The 21,824-nt window shown below is 35.3% G+C and overlaps 1 protein-coding gene across 1 annotated transcript; it reads right to left on the bottom strand.

Annotated features, from left to right (window-relative positions):
• Positions 1 to 1,138: 1,138 nt before the first annotated feature.
• LOC115430876 (neuronal acetylcholine receptor subunit alpha-2-like) lies at positions 1,139 to 19,896 on the bottom strand. Its single transcript, XM_030151150.1, has 9 exons — positions 19,827 to 19,896; positions 19,542 to 19,745; positions 16,702 to 16,853; positions 16,548 to 16,592; positions 12,494 to 12,603; positions 10,254 to 10,473; positions 4,060 to 4,562; positions 1,405 to 1,795; positions 1,139 to 1,328 (listed from the first exon to the last, which is right to left on the bottom strand). The coding sequence occupies exons 2-9, from the start codon at positions 19,609 to 19,611 to the stop codon at positions 1,203 to 1,205; spliced, it is 1,617 nt and encodes a 538-aa protein (XP_030007010.1). The 5' UTR covers positions 19,612 to 19,745; positions 19,827 to 19,896; the 3' UTR covers positions 1,139 to 1,202.
• Positions 19,897 to 21,824: the final 1,928 nt, after the last annotated feature.

Genomic DNA, 21,824 nt, shown 5'->3' with positions numbered 1-21,824 from the left:
CTGCAGAAAGCCCCTGTGTCTAAGTATTAAACTCAATTGACAAAAAGTAAGGGTGAATTTTGTTTAACAGCACATTGGATTACCAAAAGCCATGAATGAAATGTAAATTAAACCTGTTTTGATGACTGCTGAGCTGATATAGTGCATATTATTAACTCAAACTTCACCTGGTAAAAAAAAAGAAATTAAAAAAAAATTTTTTTTTAATTGAAGTGTTCATGTGTAAAAAATACTGACTTTCCCTTCTTTATTTTTCCCTCACACCTTGAGAAAGATGCACAGTAATGAAAAAAACAAAAACAAAAATCTGACATTGTAAATTTGCATGTTCATTGAAAATAAAATAATAAGCATAAAGAAAAAACATTATTTTTTAGTTGAACTTTTATACATGCTACCCATCCGGTTTCTTACGAAAGAGGATTAGGGCCACTGGAGAAAAAAAAAAAAGGTCCAATATATATTTTTTATTATTATGCTGAGAAAAAAGTCAGAATTCTGACTTTTTTCCTCAGGATTCTGATTTTAATCTCAGAATTCTGATTTAAATATCAGAATTCTGACTTTTTTCTCATAATAATATATATATATATATATATATATTTTTTAAATGGACCTTTTTTCTTCTTTTTTTTTTTCCAGTGGCCCTAATTCTCCTCCATAGGTTTCTACACGTGAATACTCTTCAAACATTTTATAATTTATAGATGAACTGAAACAATAAATACTATTACTGTGGTTTCTTTTCTTTCTACCTTATGTTAGATATGGCACTGGAATTACAACCTGAACAAATATGATGTCTAAAGAGAAATAAGTGTAATTTTAACAATATTCTGCCTGTTACTTAATGTTTTATGTATTTCTAGATCCACTGTGATCTGTAATATGCAATACACATGTGGAAATGATAAACTGAGGCATATTATTGTTAAAATTGCACTTATTTTTCTTATTAAATTGCAGTTTGTCCTTGGTTGTTCAAGTTATTCATATTTTTTGAAAGATAGTTTGTAGCTTATAAACATTTTCATCATGTCATTTTACTTTTTTTCACTCTAAAACATAGAGAAATGTTTGGAGTTAATGTTATTTATAGGTTATTATGTTATTATCGTACTGGTCTGACCCTCTTTAGGTCATATTGGGCTGAATGTGACCCCTGAATTTAAATGAAATTGTCACCCCTGTCTTAGTCATTTCTAAATCATCCCTGACAGCCATGGAGGTAAGAAGAGTCCAACTGTCCCGAGCAGACACACGATAATGAACATCCACAAGAAGATACGATCGACAACCATGGCCACATATTTCCAGTCCTCCTTCACCTGTAGAAACCAAAAAAAGGGATTAAATTTTGAGAGAAAACCCCTCAAAGTGAACTTTAGGATCTCTGATACTCACAGAGAAGTCTGCATCCTCTGCTCTGAGATGTTCTGCGATGTAGGTGACCCCCTCCAAGGCCGATAGGACTGCGGGAGACAGAGCAGAGGCCGGGGGGGTGGGGTCCAACAGAGGGAGGTCCCGGTTCAAGGTGAGGGAGGAGTGTCTTTGTGGGAGGAGGGTGTAGCCAAGACGTTGAGGGGTCGCTGGAGACGAGGAGGACCGCCTCGGGTGACTCGTTATCTCAACTCCTAACCTTAACAAATGTGCTTTTGGATAACCGTGAAGGTCGCAGGACTGAATTTCACTTCCTGCGTCTAAGAAGTGGAGGTCGATATTAGACTCCTGAGTGATCCAGGTGGAGGGGTCTGGGGTCCGGAATGAGAGGAGTCTGTCAGTCAGCTGTTGTTGCCTGAGAGACAGAAGTTATATATCAGTAGAGCTCGGTTCATGATAGATGATTTGTCATTTAACGACGGTGGTGGATGATGAGATGAGATATTATAAGATAAGATAAGATATACTATTTGCATATTTACAAATAGTTGTACATGATGTAAATGGTGGTAAATGAGTGAAGATAAGATACTATAATAAAAGATGAGATAACATGAGATAATATAAGATAATATAAGATGAGATAAGATAAGATAAGATAAGATATACTATTTATATATTTGCATATAGTTGTGCATGATGTAAATGGTGGTAAATGACTGAAGATAAGATAAGATAAGATAAGATAAGATAAGATAAGATAAGATAAGATAAGATAGGACAAGATAAGATGAGATAAGATAAGATATACTATTTACATTTTTGCAAATAGTTGTACATGATGTAAATGGTGGTAAATGACTGAAGATAAGATACTATAAGATGAGATAAGATAAGGTAAAATGAGATAGTATAAGATAAGACAAGATATAAGATAAAGTAAGGTAAGATAAGATGAGATATTGTGGATGTATTCAAACAGGCACCGTCTTCGTTAGCAATTTCTTCAAATATCTTCTCTGATGAAACTACCGGTTGGATTCATTTGAAATTTTATATGTATCTTTCTTGGGACAATGTCTACAAAGTCTGTTCACAGTTTTGAAAAATTTAGATTTTTGAATTTTTGCAGAATTTTTTCATTATTAAAACTTTGCCTTTCCTTAAAACAGTCCATAATTTGATGGATTATAACATGTAAATGGTTACAGATATCAATATAGTTACTGTTGAGCACTGATACTCAGTTGGACTTTGATTGAATTTGTTGAAAGTACCACCCACTACTATTGGGACAACCTCGCAAATTCAACTTCCTATCAATACATGCAAATAATTGGTATCAAATACAGTTTTTTATCTTTTCATGGTCATCAGATATGACTCATTTAGATGTTCAGAGGCTCCATAGTTACTGTGGAAACACTGTCATCTTCTACAACATTGATTCACCAGTAAAACCCATGGAGTTGGATCAATGACGGGATGGAAACACTGGGTTTGTGTTCAGTTAATGATATATTTTGCTGAAAAAGTCACTTTTTCTTCATTTTTCTCTGTTTTGATCTAATAACCTATGGCTTTACTCTGAGTTTTCATGAACATATAAATTAAGAAAACAAATAAAATATAGGAAAATACATGATTTACAGTGAAAAGTGATAAAATCATATTACATAATCAGGATCATATTATAATGGACTTTGATTTGATTTGAAAGTGCTTTTATTGGTTTTTAAAACTCTTAATGGTCTTAGCCCAGTTTATTTATCTGATTTGCTTTTAACATATGAGCCCTCTCGGACCCTCAGGTCCTCAGGTAGTTATCTCTTAACTGTTGCCAGAGTCCTCATTCAGCTTTTATGGCCCCAAACTATGGAACAGTCTACCTGAGGATCTGAGGTCCGCTGTGAGTGTTCATATTTTTAACAGTAAACTCCAAACGTATCTTTTTAGTCTAGCTTTAGTCTAGCTTTTATTTTTAGTACCAACTGCGGGACAGTGGGGGGTTTGATGTGAAGCACTTTGTGCTTCATGTACCATGTATGAAAAGTGCTATACAAATAAAGTTTGATTGATTGATTGATAATAAATATACATATATATGTATGTGTGTATATTTTCATTTTTTACATCTGTGATTGTACATTGTCATTTTATGCAACCTTAAATGTTTTTTCTTTTTCTTTCTTTCTTTCTTTCTTTCTTTCTTTCTTTCTTTCTTTCTTTCTTTCTTTCTTTCTTTCTTTCTTTCTTTCTTTCTTTCTTTCTTTCTTTCTTTCTTTCTTTCTTTCTTTCTTTCTTTCTTTCTTTCTTTCTTTCTTTCTCTGCTAAAAGCCTGTCTAGGGACTGAAGATGGAAACTAGTAATAGCTATAATCTCTTTATGTGAATCATCAGTTTACTGTAGCTTGTTTGTAACAGGTAGAAGTTATACTATGTAATTTGCACTGTCCCTATCAAGTAAACTTTATAAATAAATAGATAAATGGTGATAAATCACTTAAGAAAGGTTAAATAGAGAGAACATTTCATTTGGGAACTGCCACTAAACTATCACTGGGTCTTTATGGGTTCAAACAGCTCTTCTAGTTCCACCCCTACCCCTCCTAATGGACCACCTGTTTGACAAGTGGACACCTGTTGATAGAAGTAAATCTGAATCTTCTTTTTTTCTTACCTTACAGGTTTGACTCCATCACTGGGTCGCTTCATGCATAGCCACCGTGGGATGACCGACAGGAAAAGCCTACGAACCCACCGTGGCATGGTGTGGGTCTCCGGGGACCGATGGTGCACGTTGAGCACAAACACAGTGATGATGATGGACAAGGTGACAAAAATCATGGTAAACAGCAGGTACTCTCCAATCAGCGGTATGACCAGCGACGTGGACGGGATGATTTCTGTGATGAGGAGCAGGAAGACGGTGAGTGACAGCAGGACAGAGATGCACAGGGTGATTTTTTCGCCGCAGTCTGACGGCAGGTAGAAGACGAGGACGGTGAGGCAGGAGATGAGGAGGCAGGGGATGATGAGGTTGATCGTGTAGAACAACGGGAGGCGACGGATGATGAAGTAGTAGGTGATATCGGGGTAGATCTCATGGCAACAGTTGTATTTCTTGGTGTTGTAGGTGCCCACAGCGTTAACAATCGCCCACTCTCCGCTCTCCCAGTAATCCTAGAAGAGAATGAGGATCTTTTATTGTACAAGTGTCAAACTAAACACAAGGAATAGGAGAGTTTCCAGAAAATCACTCACTATGTTTATATGCACACCTTAATGAAGCTCAACCCATAAAGACCCAGTGCTACTTTTGTGGCAGTTCCCAAGTGAATTTTCCTCTTTATTTAACCTTTCTTAAGTGATTTATCACCATTTGTTATAATATTACCCTCTATTTTTGTGATTTTTCAGTAAAAATTGGTATTTTCCCATACTGACTTTACTCATCATGTAGAGATATTCATATATTTTACTCAAAAAGTCATGTTTTCTTTAGTTTTCTCTTTTTCTGATATAATAACTCTCAACTTTAACCTGAGCTTTTATGGACATCTACATGATCAGTACATGAAATATAGAAAAATACCTGATTTATACTTAAAAATGCAAAATACAGAAAAGAATGTAATTGAGAACAGTCGCAAAAGTAACACTGGGTCTTTATGGGTTAAAACTGGGGGTGTTTTTCAGGTGAAAATATCATTGACTGAATAACCCATAAAGACCCAGTGCTACTTTTGTGGCCATTCCCAAATGAATTTGTCTCTTTATTGAACCTTTCCTAAGTGGCCACCATTTATTATACAATATTATCCTCTGTATTTTGTGTTTGTTTCACTGACTCAGGTATTTTCCTATATTTAATGTACTGATCATGTACATTGTCATTGAAGCTCAGAGTAAAGTTGAGGGTTATTATATCAGAAACAGAGAAAACTGAAATAAAACTGACTTTTTCCAGCAAATATATCAATAACTCAACATGAACCAAGTGTCTCCATCCGCTGTCATTGATCCAACTCCATGGGCTTTATGGTGAATCAATGTTGTAGAAGATGACGGTGTTTCCACGGTAACTACAGAGCCTCTAAACGTCCAAATGGGTCATATCTGATGACCATGAAAGTGCATTTTACACCAGTTATTTACATGCATTGATAGGATTAGTGGATCAACAGGTATTAAACAGTTTAGATCAGCAGAGGCTTTTGGTTGATGGATTTTTGGGTCTGTATGGGTGAATTGTTCTGTTGTCTTTGTCCCAGTCTACATACATGGGAGTGTAATTGATTTTTTGTTGAAATCATGTTACAATAGGTGGCGATACGCAGTCTTTCATCAATCATCAATCATTTCAATCATTTGTTTTGCAGAACGAAGCCAACTAAACATTGTAGCTGCTTACTTTTTAATTAGCTGAATACTCTTACTGCTAGTTGTGCAGCATTGCAGAAAACAAAATGCACGCCTGGGTCAGAAAAACCACTCGACAGATTTATGAGTGTTGATATTCTGGGATTTTATTAAGACTTTCAGTTTAGAAATCGTATTTACTGCCACACATTGTTTAGTATGTCACATATATTGAATATTTGTCTTGGAATTTTCTATTTTATTTTCCAATTAGTTGATTTAGTCTTTTTTTTCTCCCTGGCTTCGACTATCTAGTAAAAAGTCTTGGCACTGGACCAGGTGTTCTGACCCAAATCCTGACCCGGAAGTCAAACCTCATGCATCTTATCTGTACAAAATGTTATGATTATGTACAAATTTGCAACGTTGTCCGTTTTTGTGCCAGTTTTCCTTTGGCTTGATGCCTGCAAGCTCACTATTGACTGTTGTTGTGGTCTGGTAGAGTATGACACTATCTTCCACATACAGTTATTGTGGATAATTCATTTATCAAGACAGGAGTAGCTGTTTGTTTACCTGCTTTACTAGTTTCAGCTACTTCCTGTAGCCTTTGTCAGATGTTGATGTTGCTGTGACGTGTCTTACAGGCTGCTCAGGAGGGTTGGCCAGACAGCAGGGAGGGTTTATGCCCCTGCTGTCTGACGTCTTCTCTTGGACCGCATCCCAGGTGTGTGATAAGGTGTATGACAAAGGCTGCAGGAAGTAGCTGAAACTAGTAAAGCAGGTAAACAAACAACTACCTGTCTTGATAAATGAATTATCCACAATAACTGTATGTGGAAGATAGTGTCATACTCTACCGGACCACAACAACAGTCAATAGTGAGCTACCAGTCATCAAGCCAAAGGAAAACTGGCACAAAAATGGACAACGTTGCAAATTTGTACATATCATCACGTTTTGTGCCGATAAGATGCATGAGGTTTGACTTCCTGGTCAGGATTTGGGTCAGAACACAGAAGACTTTTTACTAGATAGTTGAAGCCAGGGAGAAAAAAAAGACTAAATCAACTAATTGGAAAATAAAATAGAAAATTCCAAGACAAATATTCAATATATGTGACCTACTAAACAATGTGTGGCAGTAAATACGATTTCTAAACTGAAAGTCTCAATAAAATCCCAGAATATCACCACTCATTAATCTGTCGAGTGGTTTTTCTGACCCAGGCGTGCATTTTGTTTTCTGCAATGCTGCACAACTTGCAGTAGGAGTATTCGGCTAATTAAAAAGTAAGCAGCTACAATGTTTAGTTGGCTTCGTTCCGCAAAACAAATGATTGGAAAAGAGCACATGTGCGACGGAGATAAGAGGAAGTAAAGCAGCAGAGCAGGAAGTAAGAGGCAAATCGCACAAGGACAGAGGCGCCATTGTGACTAAACGGCACCTACACAAAATTAAAAGCCTAAAGCCGGGGTGGGCAATCTGTGGCTCCGGGGCCACATTTGGGACCGTGTGGCTTTGTCAGAAAACATATGGAAATTAATAACAGTTTTGCTTTGGTTTTTTTACACATTTTGCTGTTATTATCGCAAGCATGAAGTCATTCTTGTGTTATGCAGTTGTAAAAATATCGATTATGTTACAAATAATTATATAAAAAAAAATAGAAGTAGTAGTAGTAAAAATAGACTACTTTTTATTCATCTAGATACTCCATTGTAAAGAAAGCATTCACATAACAGTCAGTTTTTGCTGCACAACCCAAAAATGACAAATGTCACCGTTTTCTTTACTGTTGTTTTTTAAATGCACCAAAACTTTGATTTATTCTCAACATATTCAGTACAAACTAATCCTAAAGGGCTTCTGAAACAGTCAACACTTTGAGGTAAATCATATACGGATATCATTTGGCTTCAGACATTTTTTTTTTTTCTATTTCTGTCCTAAAATAAATAGAAAGTAAAGGTTGCCGACCTATGGCCTAAAGCACAGGTGTCAAACATACGGCCTATGCCAAAGGATCCGTTCTGGCCCGTGGAATGAATTTGTCAAATATGAAAATTGCACTGATGATTTTAACAATCATGGATGTCAAAATCCTTTTAGTTCAGGTTCTACATACAGACCAATAGGATTTTCTCTTTGTTTTAGTGTAAAATAAGTAAAATTACATGCAGATGTTTACATTTACAAACGATCCTTTTACCAAAAATGTGAATAACATGAATAAATATGAAAAACCTGAAATGTCTTCAAAGAAGTTATTGCAATTTTAATAATATTCAGCCTGTTACTAAATGTTTTGTATATTTGTAGATCCACTGTGATCTGTAAGTTATAATGCACACGTGTAAATGATAAACTGAACCATTGTTAGAATTGCACTTATTTTCAGATTGTTCATGTTATTCACATTTTTAAGGAAACTTTGTAAATGTAAACAGTATCATAACCCATAAAGATGCAAACATCCACCGGCCACCAAAACCATCTACTGATCTAAACTGTTTAATATCTGATGATCCACTAATCCTATCAATACATGTAAATAATAGGTGTTAAATACAGTTTGTCATCTTTTCATGGTCATCAGATATCCATCAACCAAAAGCCTCTGCTGATCTGTTTAATACCTGTTGATCCACTAATCCTATCAATACATGTAAATAATTGATGTAAAATGCACTTTCATGGTCCTCAGATATGACCCATTTGGACGTTCAGAGGCTCTGTAGTTACCATGGAAACACTGTCATCTTCTACAACATTAATTCACCAGTAAAACCCATGTACTTCGATAAATGACAGCAGATAGAGACACTTGGTTTATGTTGAATTATTGATATATTTGCTAGAAAAAGTCATTTTTATTTAATTTTTCTCTGTTTCTGATATTATAACCCTCAACTTCACTCTGAGCTTTAATGACAGTCTACATCATTTTGAAGCAACTGATAATTTATTTATTCAACTTAATGCTTTAAAATTGATGGATATTGTATATATTAAAATATTACAGATGATTTATGAAGTAAAAAATTACATTGTTCCAAATACCCTTCAGGAGTTCTTTAAATTAAGAGAGAGTAACTATAATTTAAGAGGTCTTTATATTTTTGACTGTATGAAAGTGAGGACAAATGTGAAATCCAGCTGTATTTCAGTTGTGGATGTGAAATTATGGAATGGACTTGATGATGAATTTAAGTTGTTCACTTCTCTGATAAAGTTTAAAAAATCCCTTATTAAGTATAAGATCATTCAGGAATATTAAGTGGAGATCGCAGATTTGTTTTTGTTGTTATTGATTCTTTTGTTATAATGACAATGCTCGATGATGTACACATTTAAATTAATATAAGCGATGTGTCAGGTGAGAAGGATAGGCAAAAAATAAGCTCCTGCTTCTGGCCTATTCCTTTTTTATGGTTTTTGTGTTTATTGTGGTTGTTGTACTGTGTGTGGTGATGACTGTGCAAACCACAAATCATTCACTCATTCATTCATTCATTCATTCATCAGTAAATTAAATATAGGAAAATACCTGGTTCAGTGAAACATACACAAAATACAGAGGATAATATTATATAATAAATGGAGGTAAATCACTTCACGTTCAGACAAATTCATTTGGGAGTGGCCACAAAAGTAGCACTGGGTCTTTATGGGATGATGTAATTTTATTTTTTTCACACTCATTATTTTCCGGGTCTGGCCCACTTCAGATCATTTTGGGCTGAATGTGTCCGCTGAACTAAAATGAGTTTGACATCCTTGGTCTAAAGCAGTGTTTTTCAACCTTGGGGTCGGGACCCCACGTGGGGTCACCTGGAATTCAAATGGGATCGCCTGAAATTTCTAGTAATTGATGAAAATTAAAAAAAAAAAAAAAAAAAAAAAAAAAAATATATATATATATATATATATATATATATATATATATATAGATAGATATAGATATAGATATAGATATAGATATAGATATATATATGGTGAGTTGATGGAGATGATCCCAATCCATAACAGACAAACTCTGAAGCTGAAACTGAAGCACTGTGGTTCTGTTTATCTGTCAAATGTTCATTGTGGTCGGTTTCAGATGCTGCAGCTCTTTCATAATTCATAGTTTGAGTTCTTGTTTGTTCAGTATTAATTATCAGCCTTGTAAATCCAAGCTGGACTGACTGTACATATCCTGACCAAGGAAAATAAAGTTCTCACTTTGTGCAGTAATGTTTGTGCACCTGGATTTTCTGTCTCCATAATAATATATATTATATAGCCTAAATGCCGTCTAAAATTAACGTTTATTTACAAAAACAAATTAATTTTACCAAAAAAAAAAAAAGTCTGTTTTAAATGTCTGGGGTCGCCAGAAATTTGTAATTGTAAAATGGGGTCACGAGCCAAAAAAGGTTGGGAACCACTGGTCTAAAGGAAGGAAAGCAAACATAGAGGGGATGAAGTTTCCCCGGTGGTTCCATTCTTGGTCGTCCTGCTGTACCTTCAGGTCCACAGTGTTTTCAAAAGGCTCCAGGTCGATCTTGGCCCGGTCGTACGTCCAAGAGCCGAACTTCATTTTGCAACTCTGCTGATCGAAGGGGAAGAAGGTGACGTCGATGGAGCACGAGGACTTGTAGATGGCCGGAGGCACCCAGCGCACGCGACCGTTGTGAAACAGCTGGGCCTTGGTCATGTGGGTGACGGCGAACTCTCCATCTGCACTGGAGAGGAAGGGGAGTAAAGGCGGAGATACATGAAAGGAATGGATAAAACGCTTCTCCTTATTCCCAGGGATACCCAAGTTTCCTTCATTATGTTGCAAACTCAAAAGGTGAATCAATAAACCTGGAGCTATGCCCATTTACGCAGGCGATGTTTAATAATTGAACACTGAATATTAATGGCGATGCTGCTATACTCATGATGCAAGCTCATTTAAGCTACACGCCGAATGAGGAAAGTTTCATCTCCATCCAGACAGATTTAAGAATTAATGCTTCATGTGGCCCTGTGGGAGGAAACTAGACTTTGACTAAAACTGTAGAGAATGATGCAAGTTCTCTACGCAGCTGTAATAGAATCGGGTGAATTCTTTCAACGAGATAATTTGCATGTATTCCCAATTGATATGCAGGAATATGCAGAAATGCCGTGGCATCATCAACTTGTCTGGCCTCCTATACGGATGACCTTCCCTGCCTCTGTGCACTTCAGCTGAGGAGGACGTTGTTATGGATCAAGCAGGTAATTGGTCACTACAGTTAATTTCCAGCTCCACCTACAGATTCATAAGAAGTATGTGTGGCTGCCAGCATGTGTAGGCGCAAGTTAAAGTAGTTCAACTCTGGAGAAGAGAGAAGATTTTTACTGGCACAATATGTTTTACAGTTTTCTGAACAAGAGACAAGACCTTTAACCCTAAGTATACATGTTAGTACATGCATGAATTTGTGGTGCACTGGTTCCTTAAAACGTCTTTAACCCATAAGGACCCAGTGGGACTTTTGCGGCACTTCCTAAATGAATTTTTCCCCCTTTTAACCCATAAAGACCCAAACATCCACTGGTGAACTAAATCATTTACTGATATAAAAAGTCAAATACCTGTTGATTCACTAATCCTATCAGTACATTTAAATAATTGGTCTAGAATACAGTTTATCGTCTTTTCATGGTCATCAGATATGACCCATTTGGATGTTCAGAGGCTCCGTAGTTACCGTGGAAACACCATCATCTTCTACAACATTGATTCAACAGTAAAACCCATGGAATTGGATAAATAACAGTGGATGAAGACACTTGCTTTTATGTTTAGTTAATGATATATTTTAATGGAAAAGTCACTTTTTCTTCTGTTTTCTCTGTTTTTATTATAATAGCCCTCAACTTTAATTTGAGCTTTTAAGGATGTCTATATGATCAGTAAATTAAATACATAAATGATTGGGTTTTTGCTCAAGAATCCAAAATACTGAGCATAATGTTAGAATAAATGGAGATAAATCACTTAAAAGTTCAAAATAAAGAAAAAAAATTCATTTGGGAACTGCAACAAAAATAGCACTGGGTCCTTCCTCACTGATTTATCACCATTTTTTATAATATGATCCTCTGAATTTTGCATTTTTTCCAGTAAAAAAGGTCTATTTTCCTATGTTTAATTGACTGATCATGTAGATGTTCATAAAAGCCCAGAATAAAGTCAAAGGTTTTTATATCAAAACAGAAAAAAACTGAAGAAAAAGTGACTTTTTTAGTAGAATCTATCAGTAACTGAACATAAACCCAGTGTCTCCATCCACTGTCATTGATCCAACTCCATGGGTTTTACTGTTGAATCAATGTTGTAGATGATGTCGGTGTTTCCATGGTAATGCTGAACGTCCAAATCGGTCATATCTGATGACCACGAAAAGATGACAAACTGCATTTTACACCAGTTATTTACATGGATAAACAGAATTAGTGGATGAACGGTTTAGATCAGTAGATGCTTGTGGTTGATGGTGGATGTTTGGGTCTTTATGGGTTAAATGCACATCAAATTATCTTATTCGTAACCATTCTTAATATCAAGCATCCTTTGTAACAAATAATACTGATCGATGTATATTTTTACTTGGAATTCAAGGCGTTTTGTCTTTTTAGCTTACTGAACAGCAGTTTAATATGTTCTAAAGAGTAATGCAGCCTTTTCTGAAGAAATGCAGCCTTTCTGTGATTGTGTGGAGGTTTTACTTGTTGTACAGGACGATGTCGGGCACCCAGATGAGCTCAGACGGAACTCGGATCGACGTCAAGTTGTCAAAGTCAGATGGACTCCACTGTAGCTTGTAGTCCGTCCACTCCTGGCGACACACAGTTAAAGTCATGTTTAGCACCTTTTCTTGGAAGTGCTCTGACTTTAGTATATAAATGAGTATATACAGGGTGGGGAAGCAAAATTTACAATATTTTGAGGCAGGGATTGAAAGACAGTGTATGACCAATTAGTTTATTGAAAGTCATGAGAATTTATTTGCCACAAGAAAATTGACATAATGGAAAATGTTTTTATTCTATGTGTCCTCCTTCTTTCTCAATAACTGCCTTCACAAGCTTCCTGAAACTTGTGCAAGTGTTCCTCAAATTTTCAGGTGACAACTTCTCACATTCTTCTTTAATAGTATCTTCCAGACTTTCTCGTAATAGTTTTGCTCATAGTCATTCTCTTCTTTCCATTATAAACGGTCTTTATGGACACTCCAACTATTTTTGAAATCTCCTTTGGTGTGACGAGTGCATTCAGCAAATCACACACTCTTTGACGTTTGCTTTCCTGATTACTCATATGGGCAAAAGTTTCTTTCACAGCACCCATACCAACAGCCATGACGAATTGTGTGTGTGGTTATCATCACAGCCACACCCACTAAATAATTATTAAATTAAGGTCAAACCAAAAAAGAGTCAAAAACAAACAAAAATGTATTTTGCCTCCAACAAACATAATTATCCTCACAGACATTTGAAGTCCTGCCCCTCTCAGCTGGACTCTTTGGAACCTCATTTCAGGAAAAAGTACAAATATATATGTGTGTGTGTGTGTGTGTGTGTGTGTGTGTGTGTGTGTGTGTGTGTGTGTAGATAGATAGATAGATAGATAGATAGATAGATAGATAGATAGATAGATAGATAGATAGATAGATAGATAGATAGATAGATAGATAGATAGATAGATAGATAGATAGATAGATAGATAGATAGATATGGATATTCCTGTTTGCATTTTGCACTATTTTCACATATATTTGTCAGTTTAAAGTATAAGTTTACAAGTCAAGAGAGTCAGAGTTTGTTATTAAACTGTTGGAGTATCACAAAATCAAAATACACAAATAGACTACACTTAAAAGTCACTGAATTGATGTGATCGTACTTTTTCTCCTTTTTCACCTCGCTTTTGAAGCATAACCAGTCAACCCTGGTCCATTTGTTTCCAGTGGGAATCATTTCAACGTAACACAAAACAATGGATTAACTGATAGCAGTAGCTTCATTCATTTAAACTAAGTTATGAGCAGAAAATAGCAAAGGTAAGACAGCATTCATGATCATTGCTTCATAATGTGACCTTTGTTTTGTTTTCTTTTTCTTGTTCAGTTTTATCCATAGAGAAATGATACAGGTACTGTTGAATGTGCTTAGTGTTACCTTAGCGCTGCAAAGTTTATTCTTATATTTTTTTTATTAGATTATTCATGTCATACACTGGTCTCAGACTGATGGTTGGTTTAAAAATGTACTAATTTAGGTTCTTGTTGTTTGGATTGTGTTCTGTTTTCTGACAACTGGCTTTGTTGAGTTTTTAGTTCTTCCAGTTACATGGATATATATAATATTGGACATTAGACTCAGACTCAGCTTTCTTGTCATTCGATCAATGGTACATGATAATGAGAATGAAATACAGTTACCCAGGTCACGGTTTTGTAGCATAAGAAAGATAAATAATAAAATAGAAAATAGAATATATAAAAATTAAGTAAGGTACAATAAAAACTACCATAAAATATGCAAAAAAATATATAAAATAAATTCTTAATGTGTACAAAATTACACAGAATACAGACACATAATATGAGTAAAACGTGTGTGTATAATGTTGGATATTTTATCATCGGATTTCTTGGTGGATTGATTTGAGAAGGTGCAGTTTTCACTCTTCCTTGTGCTCATCTTTCAGCCAATAGGATTGGCACGTGGATGCCACCAACTATAAAACAGGGTGATGAACAGTACAAAAGAAACAGCTAATATTAAGGAAACAAAAATGAGAGCGTCCTAAACACCTAAGAATCTTACACACTGAACCTTCAATGTGGCCTGTTCTGGATCCTGAGCTTAAAACGGGAATTAATGATGTTGGATTCAGACAGCAGAGGTGTAAAAGTACACTAACTCAGGAGGAAATATTCAGTAGTTACGAAGAACTGAGAAGGAATTTAAATAAGAAAGTAAATGAGTTCTTCAGAGACCCACAAATGAGAGATTACTGTGGGAAAAAACCATGAGACCCGATATATTGGAGGAGGGTGATGCAGTGATAGATAAAAGGAGCAGCAAGAAGAACTATTTCCAAACTATACGAGGATCTTCAGAAGCAGAGACGGAATAATACCATGTGCATTAAAGCTAAATGCGAAAAAGAACCAGACAGAAATGATATATAACACAGGACGGATGGTTTTTAAAGTGGGGAACGCAGCACTCATCCACTAATATTCAGAAATGACTGGAAAACTCTGGTCAGTTTTGATCATGTGCTTCATAATGATAAAGTAATTGCAAATTTTCTCACTGTGAATGTCAATTAATATTTAATTTAGCGTATTAAATATATGACTGTAGGTTGAGTGTGTAACATCTTCCAAAATGTAATATAATATCTATAATTACATTTAACTGGTGCATAGTCACTTGTGAATACTTGTTTTTGTATCTTAGAGTGAGCTTCTATGGATTTTAACATCCAAACTTTCCAACTTTTTTCTATTTTATAACAAATTGAATTGTTACTCATCTGTATTCCGTCAAATGCATGTGCAAATTTGTTTCCCAATAGCATCTGCTGTTGGTAGTTTGTCTTTGAATTTCAAATGTATGATGCTAATGAATAGAGGCTTCTATAATTTGCAAGATTTAATGACAAATATTTAATTAAAAAACAAACAAACAAATATTTTAGTAATTTTAAGTAATGAGTCTTCGGTTTTTAAAACAAATTTTGCCTTTTTTTGTAATATCTCCTTAATATAACTGAGATTGAAAGCTGTGATGAGCACGCAAGGTAATGTAGCTGATTTTGCTGATGTAAAAAAAAAACAAATAAAAAAGCATCTTATATTGCAGCCTGTTGTAAAGGAAGTGGGATTTCTGCACATACATAGAACAAATAGGGTTTGTGCACAGATCAGGTAATAATAAAACATTAACGGCTGAATATGTAAAACTGATATATGCTTTTGTGTTAGGTTTGTGTGAAAGTCAAAAGGACTGGGCTCTTTTTTATGAAAATACTCTTAAGTTCCAGAATTAGATTTTTTTTTTAATTAGTCAGCCAATGCTAACAAATGAGTAACTCTTAGCATAAAACACTTGAAGCTAACTGTGACATTAAAACTTTACAAGTGCCTTCAAGTGTGGACATGAGTCGTCGTCTCCCTGACTAAGAAGCCCTGAAAAACCAAACACACGGTTCTTATCAGCCATCGGGCAGTGGAAGGCCAAGGTCAACCCTTAACCCTTTCATGTCTGACATTACTGCAGTGGACAGTTTTCAGTCTTTAATTAAAGACACAATCACACACAATCAGATTTGTATAATCAACCGTTATTAAAATAAACTGTAATATTTATATGCACTTTAAATATGCACTACAAATACAATCATTAATAAATGTGATAATATCTCCTAATCATGCTAGTCTGTATTAGTTAATTTCAATAATATCTTATTTTATGCATTCTTCTATATTATAACTAGATATTCACTTATTCAGATAATGTTCTATATTTTGTTATTATAGTGGATTTATACATCCTTTTAAATGCACAAATTGAAGAAGACATAAGTTTTGAACCAGATTCTTCCACAGATGTACCCCTTAACCAGAGATGCATTGGCTTTTTATGTTTGTTCCACACTTAATTTTCTTAAAGATTTCAGTTCCCCTTAAATTATACTGACTTTGCCAGGGTTCATTTAGCCGATTAGTCACCACGTAGTTAGTCCACTATCAACTTTTCTTACCTGTTTCAGCCACACATTTGTCGTCATCATCTGGTTTTTCTCGTCCTGTTTTGGAAGTAAAAATTCACAACAGTCTATGAGCGTTCTGTGACGTCTGAGAAACATTATTTCTGACCGTGTGGGGAAGGAAGTGTGTGACATGTTCTGTTCTCACCACATCTATCAGCTGTGCGATGGAGAGTCCAAATTTGACGATGACCACGTCGGTGATGTTGCGTGCCGGCCTCGACCATTTGCTGTATCCTCCAAATAAACTCCTGAAGAGCTCGGCCTCAGTGTGGACACGAGTCCAGTCATCGGCCAGAACTGACACAGAGGAGAGATGAGGTGAAAAATGTAAAAAATTAAACCCACGTCCAAGTAGCAAAACCTGCAGTTCCTCAAATGTCCACTAGAGGCTGGCTTCTAAAAGCAGCTCCCATAAACCTCCATGTTAACGCCACCAATTTTACAACAGAAATAAACATGTTTGCAGCCTGATACATATATGGTTAAGTAAATGAAAAAGCTAATGCCACATTTTACATCCATATTCAGATTGTATTTATTGTTATTACACATGTACAACTACACTGCAGTGAAATGCAATTTGGAATAGCAGCAAATGTAGGAAGTACTAACAGTATTTACACTATGTACAATGGGTGTAATATATGCAGATGCTCTGGACAACTATACAGAATAAGACAAATGTACAGGGAGTGAATTAAAATCTAATTCACCTTAAATTACATTAAAGCTTATGGGCATTTCTGTTTCCAAAATAGAGAACTCAAGGTTCTAAAGGGTTTTCATAAACAGTCTGTGTTTCCACCTACTATTTGAAGAGTGTAATTAACAGAAAATATTTAATTTTCACATATTTTGAGTTGTTATGGAAGATGAATGATCAACCTTTTTCTTTTGAAGCTTTTAAGACACTTTCAGAGGCACCTATTTAGAGGGGGTGTGTAGAAGCTAATCACGTAAGAATGGCCGATAACGTAATAAATTTGCCAATTTTAAAATGTAGTAAGCCAATAACGTAATATCTGGCCAACAACATAATAAAAGCCCTGAACCGATAACGTAATAACTTTTGGTCAACAACGTTATAACTTATTGACCTGTTATTAAGTTATTGGCCTGGTAAAAAAAAAAAATTCTTTGCAAATGTAATAACTGAGCCAATATTGTAATAAGTTATAACATTGCTGGCCAAAAGCTATTACGTTATCGGTTCAGGACTTTTATTACGTTATTGGCCAGAAATTACATTATTGGCCTATTACATTTTAAAAATGGCAAATTTATTACGTTATCGGCCGTTATTACGTTTTTGGTTTTTATTACATTACTGGCTTCTATAGGGTGAATCATTTATTAACATTTATAATGTAGATAAAGTGCTACATTCTGCAGAAGGCTTGTTGGATGTTTTTAAAGTAACAATTTTCAGTCTTTTGCCCCCTAATTTGTTTGTTTACCTGGAAAACGAATAACCTTTAACAGGATTTAAAGGACTGGTTTACTCTTTTCTGTGTGCCCTTTCTGCAATAACACTGGTCTATAAGTAAAATGCTTCCAGAATAAATGTAGTTAAACTTCAAATTTGAGTCACTAATAAAGAAAAATTAACTCATAAGTGCTAGTTGGTTGTAGTTTCTAAGATACAGTCTTGGGTCAAAATGTGAAATTCTGAGAATTAATAAGAGAATGGGTTTTATTCAAAAGGAATGTTTGCCTCAGAGCTACCAGATCTACCTCAAAACACTGTCTGTACATTATAATACATTCACTTTTCAGGTTCTTTCTAGTGGAACCTTTATAAATCCATTGTATAAATGTACATAAACCAACATATATGTGTAATAACACCATCATATATATTGAAAACAGCTAACCAGCACTTTTGTCATTTGTTTTCTGATTCATCGTATTAAAGTATGTACGATTTAGCACATTTTTTCAGTTGTCGAGCAGTAAACACATGTATTTCTGCTGCCTGTGATCAGACCAGATCACGGGTTAAATGGTTGCTGCTTTTTCCTGCCCATTTAACTCCTCTTCCTCCTCTCACAGTGCACACAACTCTGGCTTTGAACTCTGGCATCAGCAATCTGGCATCACCAGCAAGCAATTTAGGATTAGCCTGTGCAAAAAACAAGCAAACAACAAAAAAAACAGCAAGCCAAGAGCACAAAGTCTGTGTGTAGCGCCAGGTTCTGTGATTATATTTGCTATTTATAATCAACAAAATGATGTTTCAGGTAAGGGGGTTGTCGGTGGGAGAGAAGATCACATATTGTGGGATTACACAGATCCTTACTGTGCCACTGAGATGCAGAAAAGCCCATTATTACAGATGTCACTGCTGTGATTTCTATGGAAAGCTATTAGGTCCCCATGCATTTTATCCCATACCTGCTTCTTGTTAAAATTTACTTTTTAATCCTAAAATTGCTTTCTAATACGTTTGTTGCCAGCCAGGTCATTGTTGCCGTCTGTAAAGGTGCATTGATAAAACCTCAAGCTGCATGTTTTTAACTTTAAAACTCATTTAAATGAATATATGGAAGCCAACTCATGTTCCATCTCACTTCATGACACGCTCAAGTCAGTTTGACTCCTTATAAAATACTTATTTGGGTTTAATTTAGACCTCAAATGACCACATTCAGGATGAAGTGACTCATCCTTTTTATGGAATCTGACATTTAGGGGAGTTTCTCAGGGCACAATATTAAACATTTATCCTCCAAATCTATGAAAGCCTCAATCGTTTCAATTATTTTTTATATTTTCATTATATTGAACTTATTTTCAGAGGGTAAAATTGTTATGTAATTGTTCTTTATTTTATTTATCTTTTTGTAATATTTTTGATCATCATGTATCCACTCCTTTTCGAGAGTAAATGAATGATTTTGGAATTTTTGAACTTGTATGTATTCTGAAAATGCTCGAAATAAACAATAAAATGAAATGAAATGAATGAAATGAGTCGCTTCTTACCGGAGTTGATGAGGATCCAGCACAAAAGAGCGGAACCAGGACCCGGTGCCGCATCTGGTGGTCGTCCCATTGTGGTTTTATTTATTTATTTACTTGTTTATTTATTTATTTATTGGGTTCGAGCAGATTCCGTGTGCGTAAAGGTGAGTCTGCCACAGATCCGTTCATTCTCCCTCTGCTCATCTTCTCAGTGTCTCCAAAAACCTGAGAAAAAAAAAAAAAAAAGAAAGAAAGAAAGAAAAAGACAAAGCGCAGACTCCGCAGACTTCAACTCCCATTACGCACCGGGATCCAGATTCTGGAGACGGTTCCTTGTACCGTCAACTACTTTTTTGTGAAGTCCATCTAGAAAAAGATCCGACATGCGTGAGGAGTCCAGATGAGCGCATGCGCATCAGGATTCGGAGCCTCATGTCTAATGACTGGGTATGCTCAACTCTACATGTTCACATGTTATGTAATGACTCTTCTTAATGCTTCATCATTTGCATTTTGAAGCAGCAGGTCCATTGAAGTTAGGTTTCAGACTTTCAGACCCACTGATGTCAATGTTTAATAAGTTATGCTACATTTTGCAGGAGGAAATTCTGGGTCCATCAGATCTTCACCTTTTTTTCCATCGCTTTTTAAAATTTTTTTTTTTTCTTGATATTTACCCCCTTTTTCCATTATATTGTCTCCCATTTATATGGAAATATCATAAATTTAAACCACATTTAAACAAGTAAAATTATGTGAATTTAAAGTTTGAAATGTCACATTTCAATCCTATTTTAACAACATATATAACCTACAATAATGATCAGACCGATATATTGATGTTTTGTAATATCTGCCATCAGCCTTATTTTTTTTTATTATTTTTTTTTGAAAGACAATATTTGATCAGTAGTAAAAATGTTATAAGATATTTGCTCAAGCACCTGTGTGGGCAGCACTTGAAGTTCAATAAATGTTAAAAGAGTACTATGTGTACATGTATTAATAATTTAATTTATATTGCTGCATAAAAATCTTAATTATCTGACTGTTTCAATTGAATTTTATGGTCAGTGTGCTTTAAAAAAAAAACTGGCTTCAAAAATCTGCTTTAGACATGGCCAAATTTTAAAAAAATCGGCATAGGCATTGGCCTTTGAAAAACTCATATTGGTTGGCGTCTATTGAGAATAATATTTCAGAAAATAGTATTTGATACATTCTTAATCAAGCTTAAATATGTAGAATTCCCAAGATAATCTTCAATGCAACATAAAAATCTTAAAGGTTCAATTATTTAGATTTTCATGTTCTTTTCCATAGAGTCCAGGCTGCAGCTGTCCATGGTGCTGAAACTGACACAATACGTCACATCATAGAGAGGTCTGGAATATTTTGGAGGTTGACACTAAATTTCAAAGCCATTCACATGAATGCCTCCTCCACCAAAGTGAACAGTCTCTCAGCTTCAACCAGATATGCTGCCCTCTCTCCATGTTCAATAAAGTTGGGTCTGAGGTGTGAATACATCATTAGGAACATCCACACGCCAGATGCAAAGTGCTTGAATCAGCGGATTAAAGTGCTGATTTTCTGCTGCTCACTCGCTGACTGGAAAGGACACCACCAGAAAAAAAAAGAGAACTGGAAGAGCTGGAGCTGGGACTTAAATCATGCAAGTTTGATGACTGGGAACTGCTGGTGACTTTGAAAGGACAAATGCATTCTCATGGGGGCCACATTACAATCTATTCAGGGCTCCTTATCAGAGCTTGAGATGAGGATAAATCAAGCAACTGAAAGAAAAAAAAGAAGTGGGGAAAAAAAAATGCAAATCAGGTCAAAATCTCTGAATTCTGTTCAAGTCTGATGCAATGTTTAATAATCATGACTTAATGTTAGTTCTTAACACCTGCCTTTCTATTCACTGTTAAACCTTATACATGTTGAAAATTGAAGCTTCAAGTTACAGATTAAATTACAAGTTTAACAGCTGAAGTTTTTTAATTTACTAATGTTCATCAGAGTCATTCATTTCATACAAACTCACGCGTATAACAGACAGTCAGTAAATAGTTTTTCTTATGATGCACATGCAAAACAACTCTAGCTGACTATAGTAAGAAATGGTAAAAGTCTACAGAGTTTCTCCCCCAGTAGAGACACAGATACTCAAGTAAACAGCAGCATGAAGTTAAAGTAGAAGTACTGAAAAAGTGAAAAAGTCCAGGCTCTGAAACGTCCTCAAAGTATAAAAGTCTGGAGTCTCCCTTTGAAAGACATATTTAATAGCTCTTTGTCTGC

Source organism: Sphaeramia orbicularis, chromosome 2 (assembly GCF_902148855.1).
Source record: "Sphaeramia orbicularis chromosome 2, fSphaOr1.1, whole genome shotgun sequence".
Classification (NCBI taxonomy): Eukaryota; Metazoa; Chordata; class Actinopteri; order Kurtiformes; family Apogonidae; genus Sphaeramia; species Sphaeramia orbicularis.
This window is presented reverse-complemented; position numbering and strand designations above follow the sequence as displayed.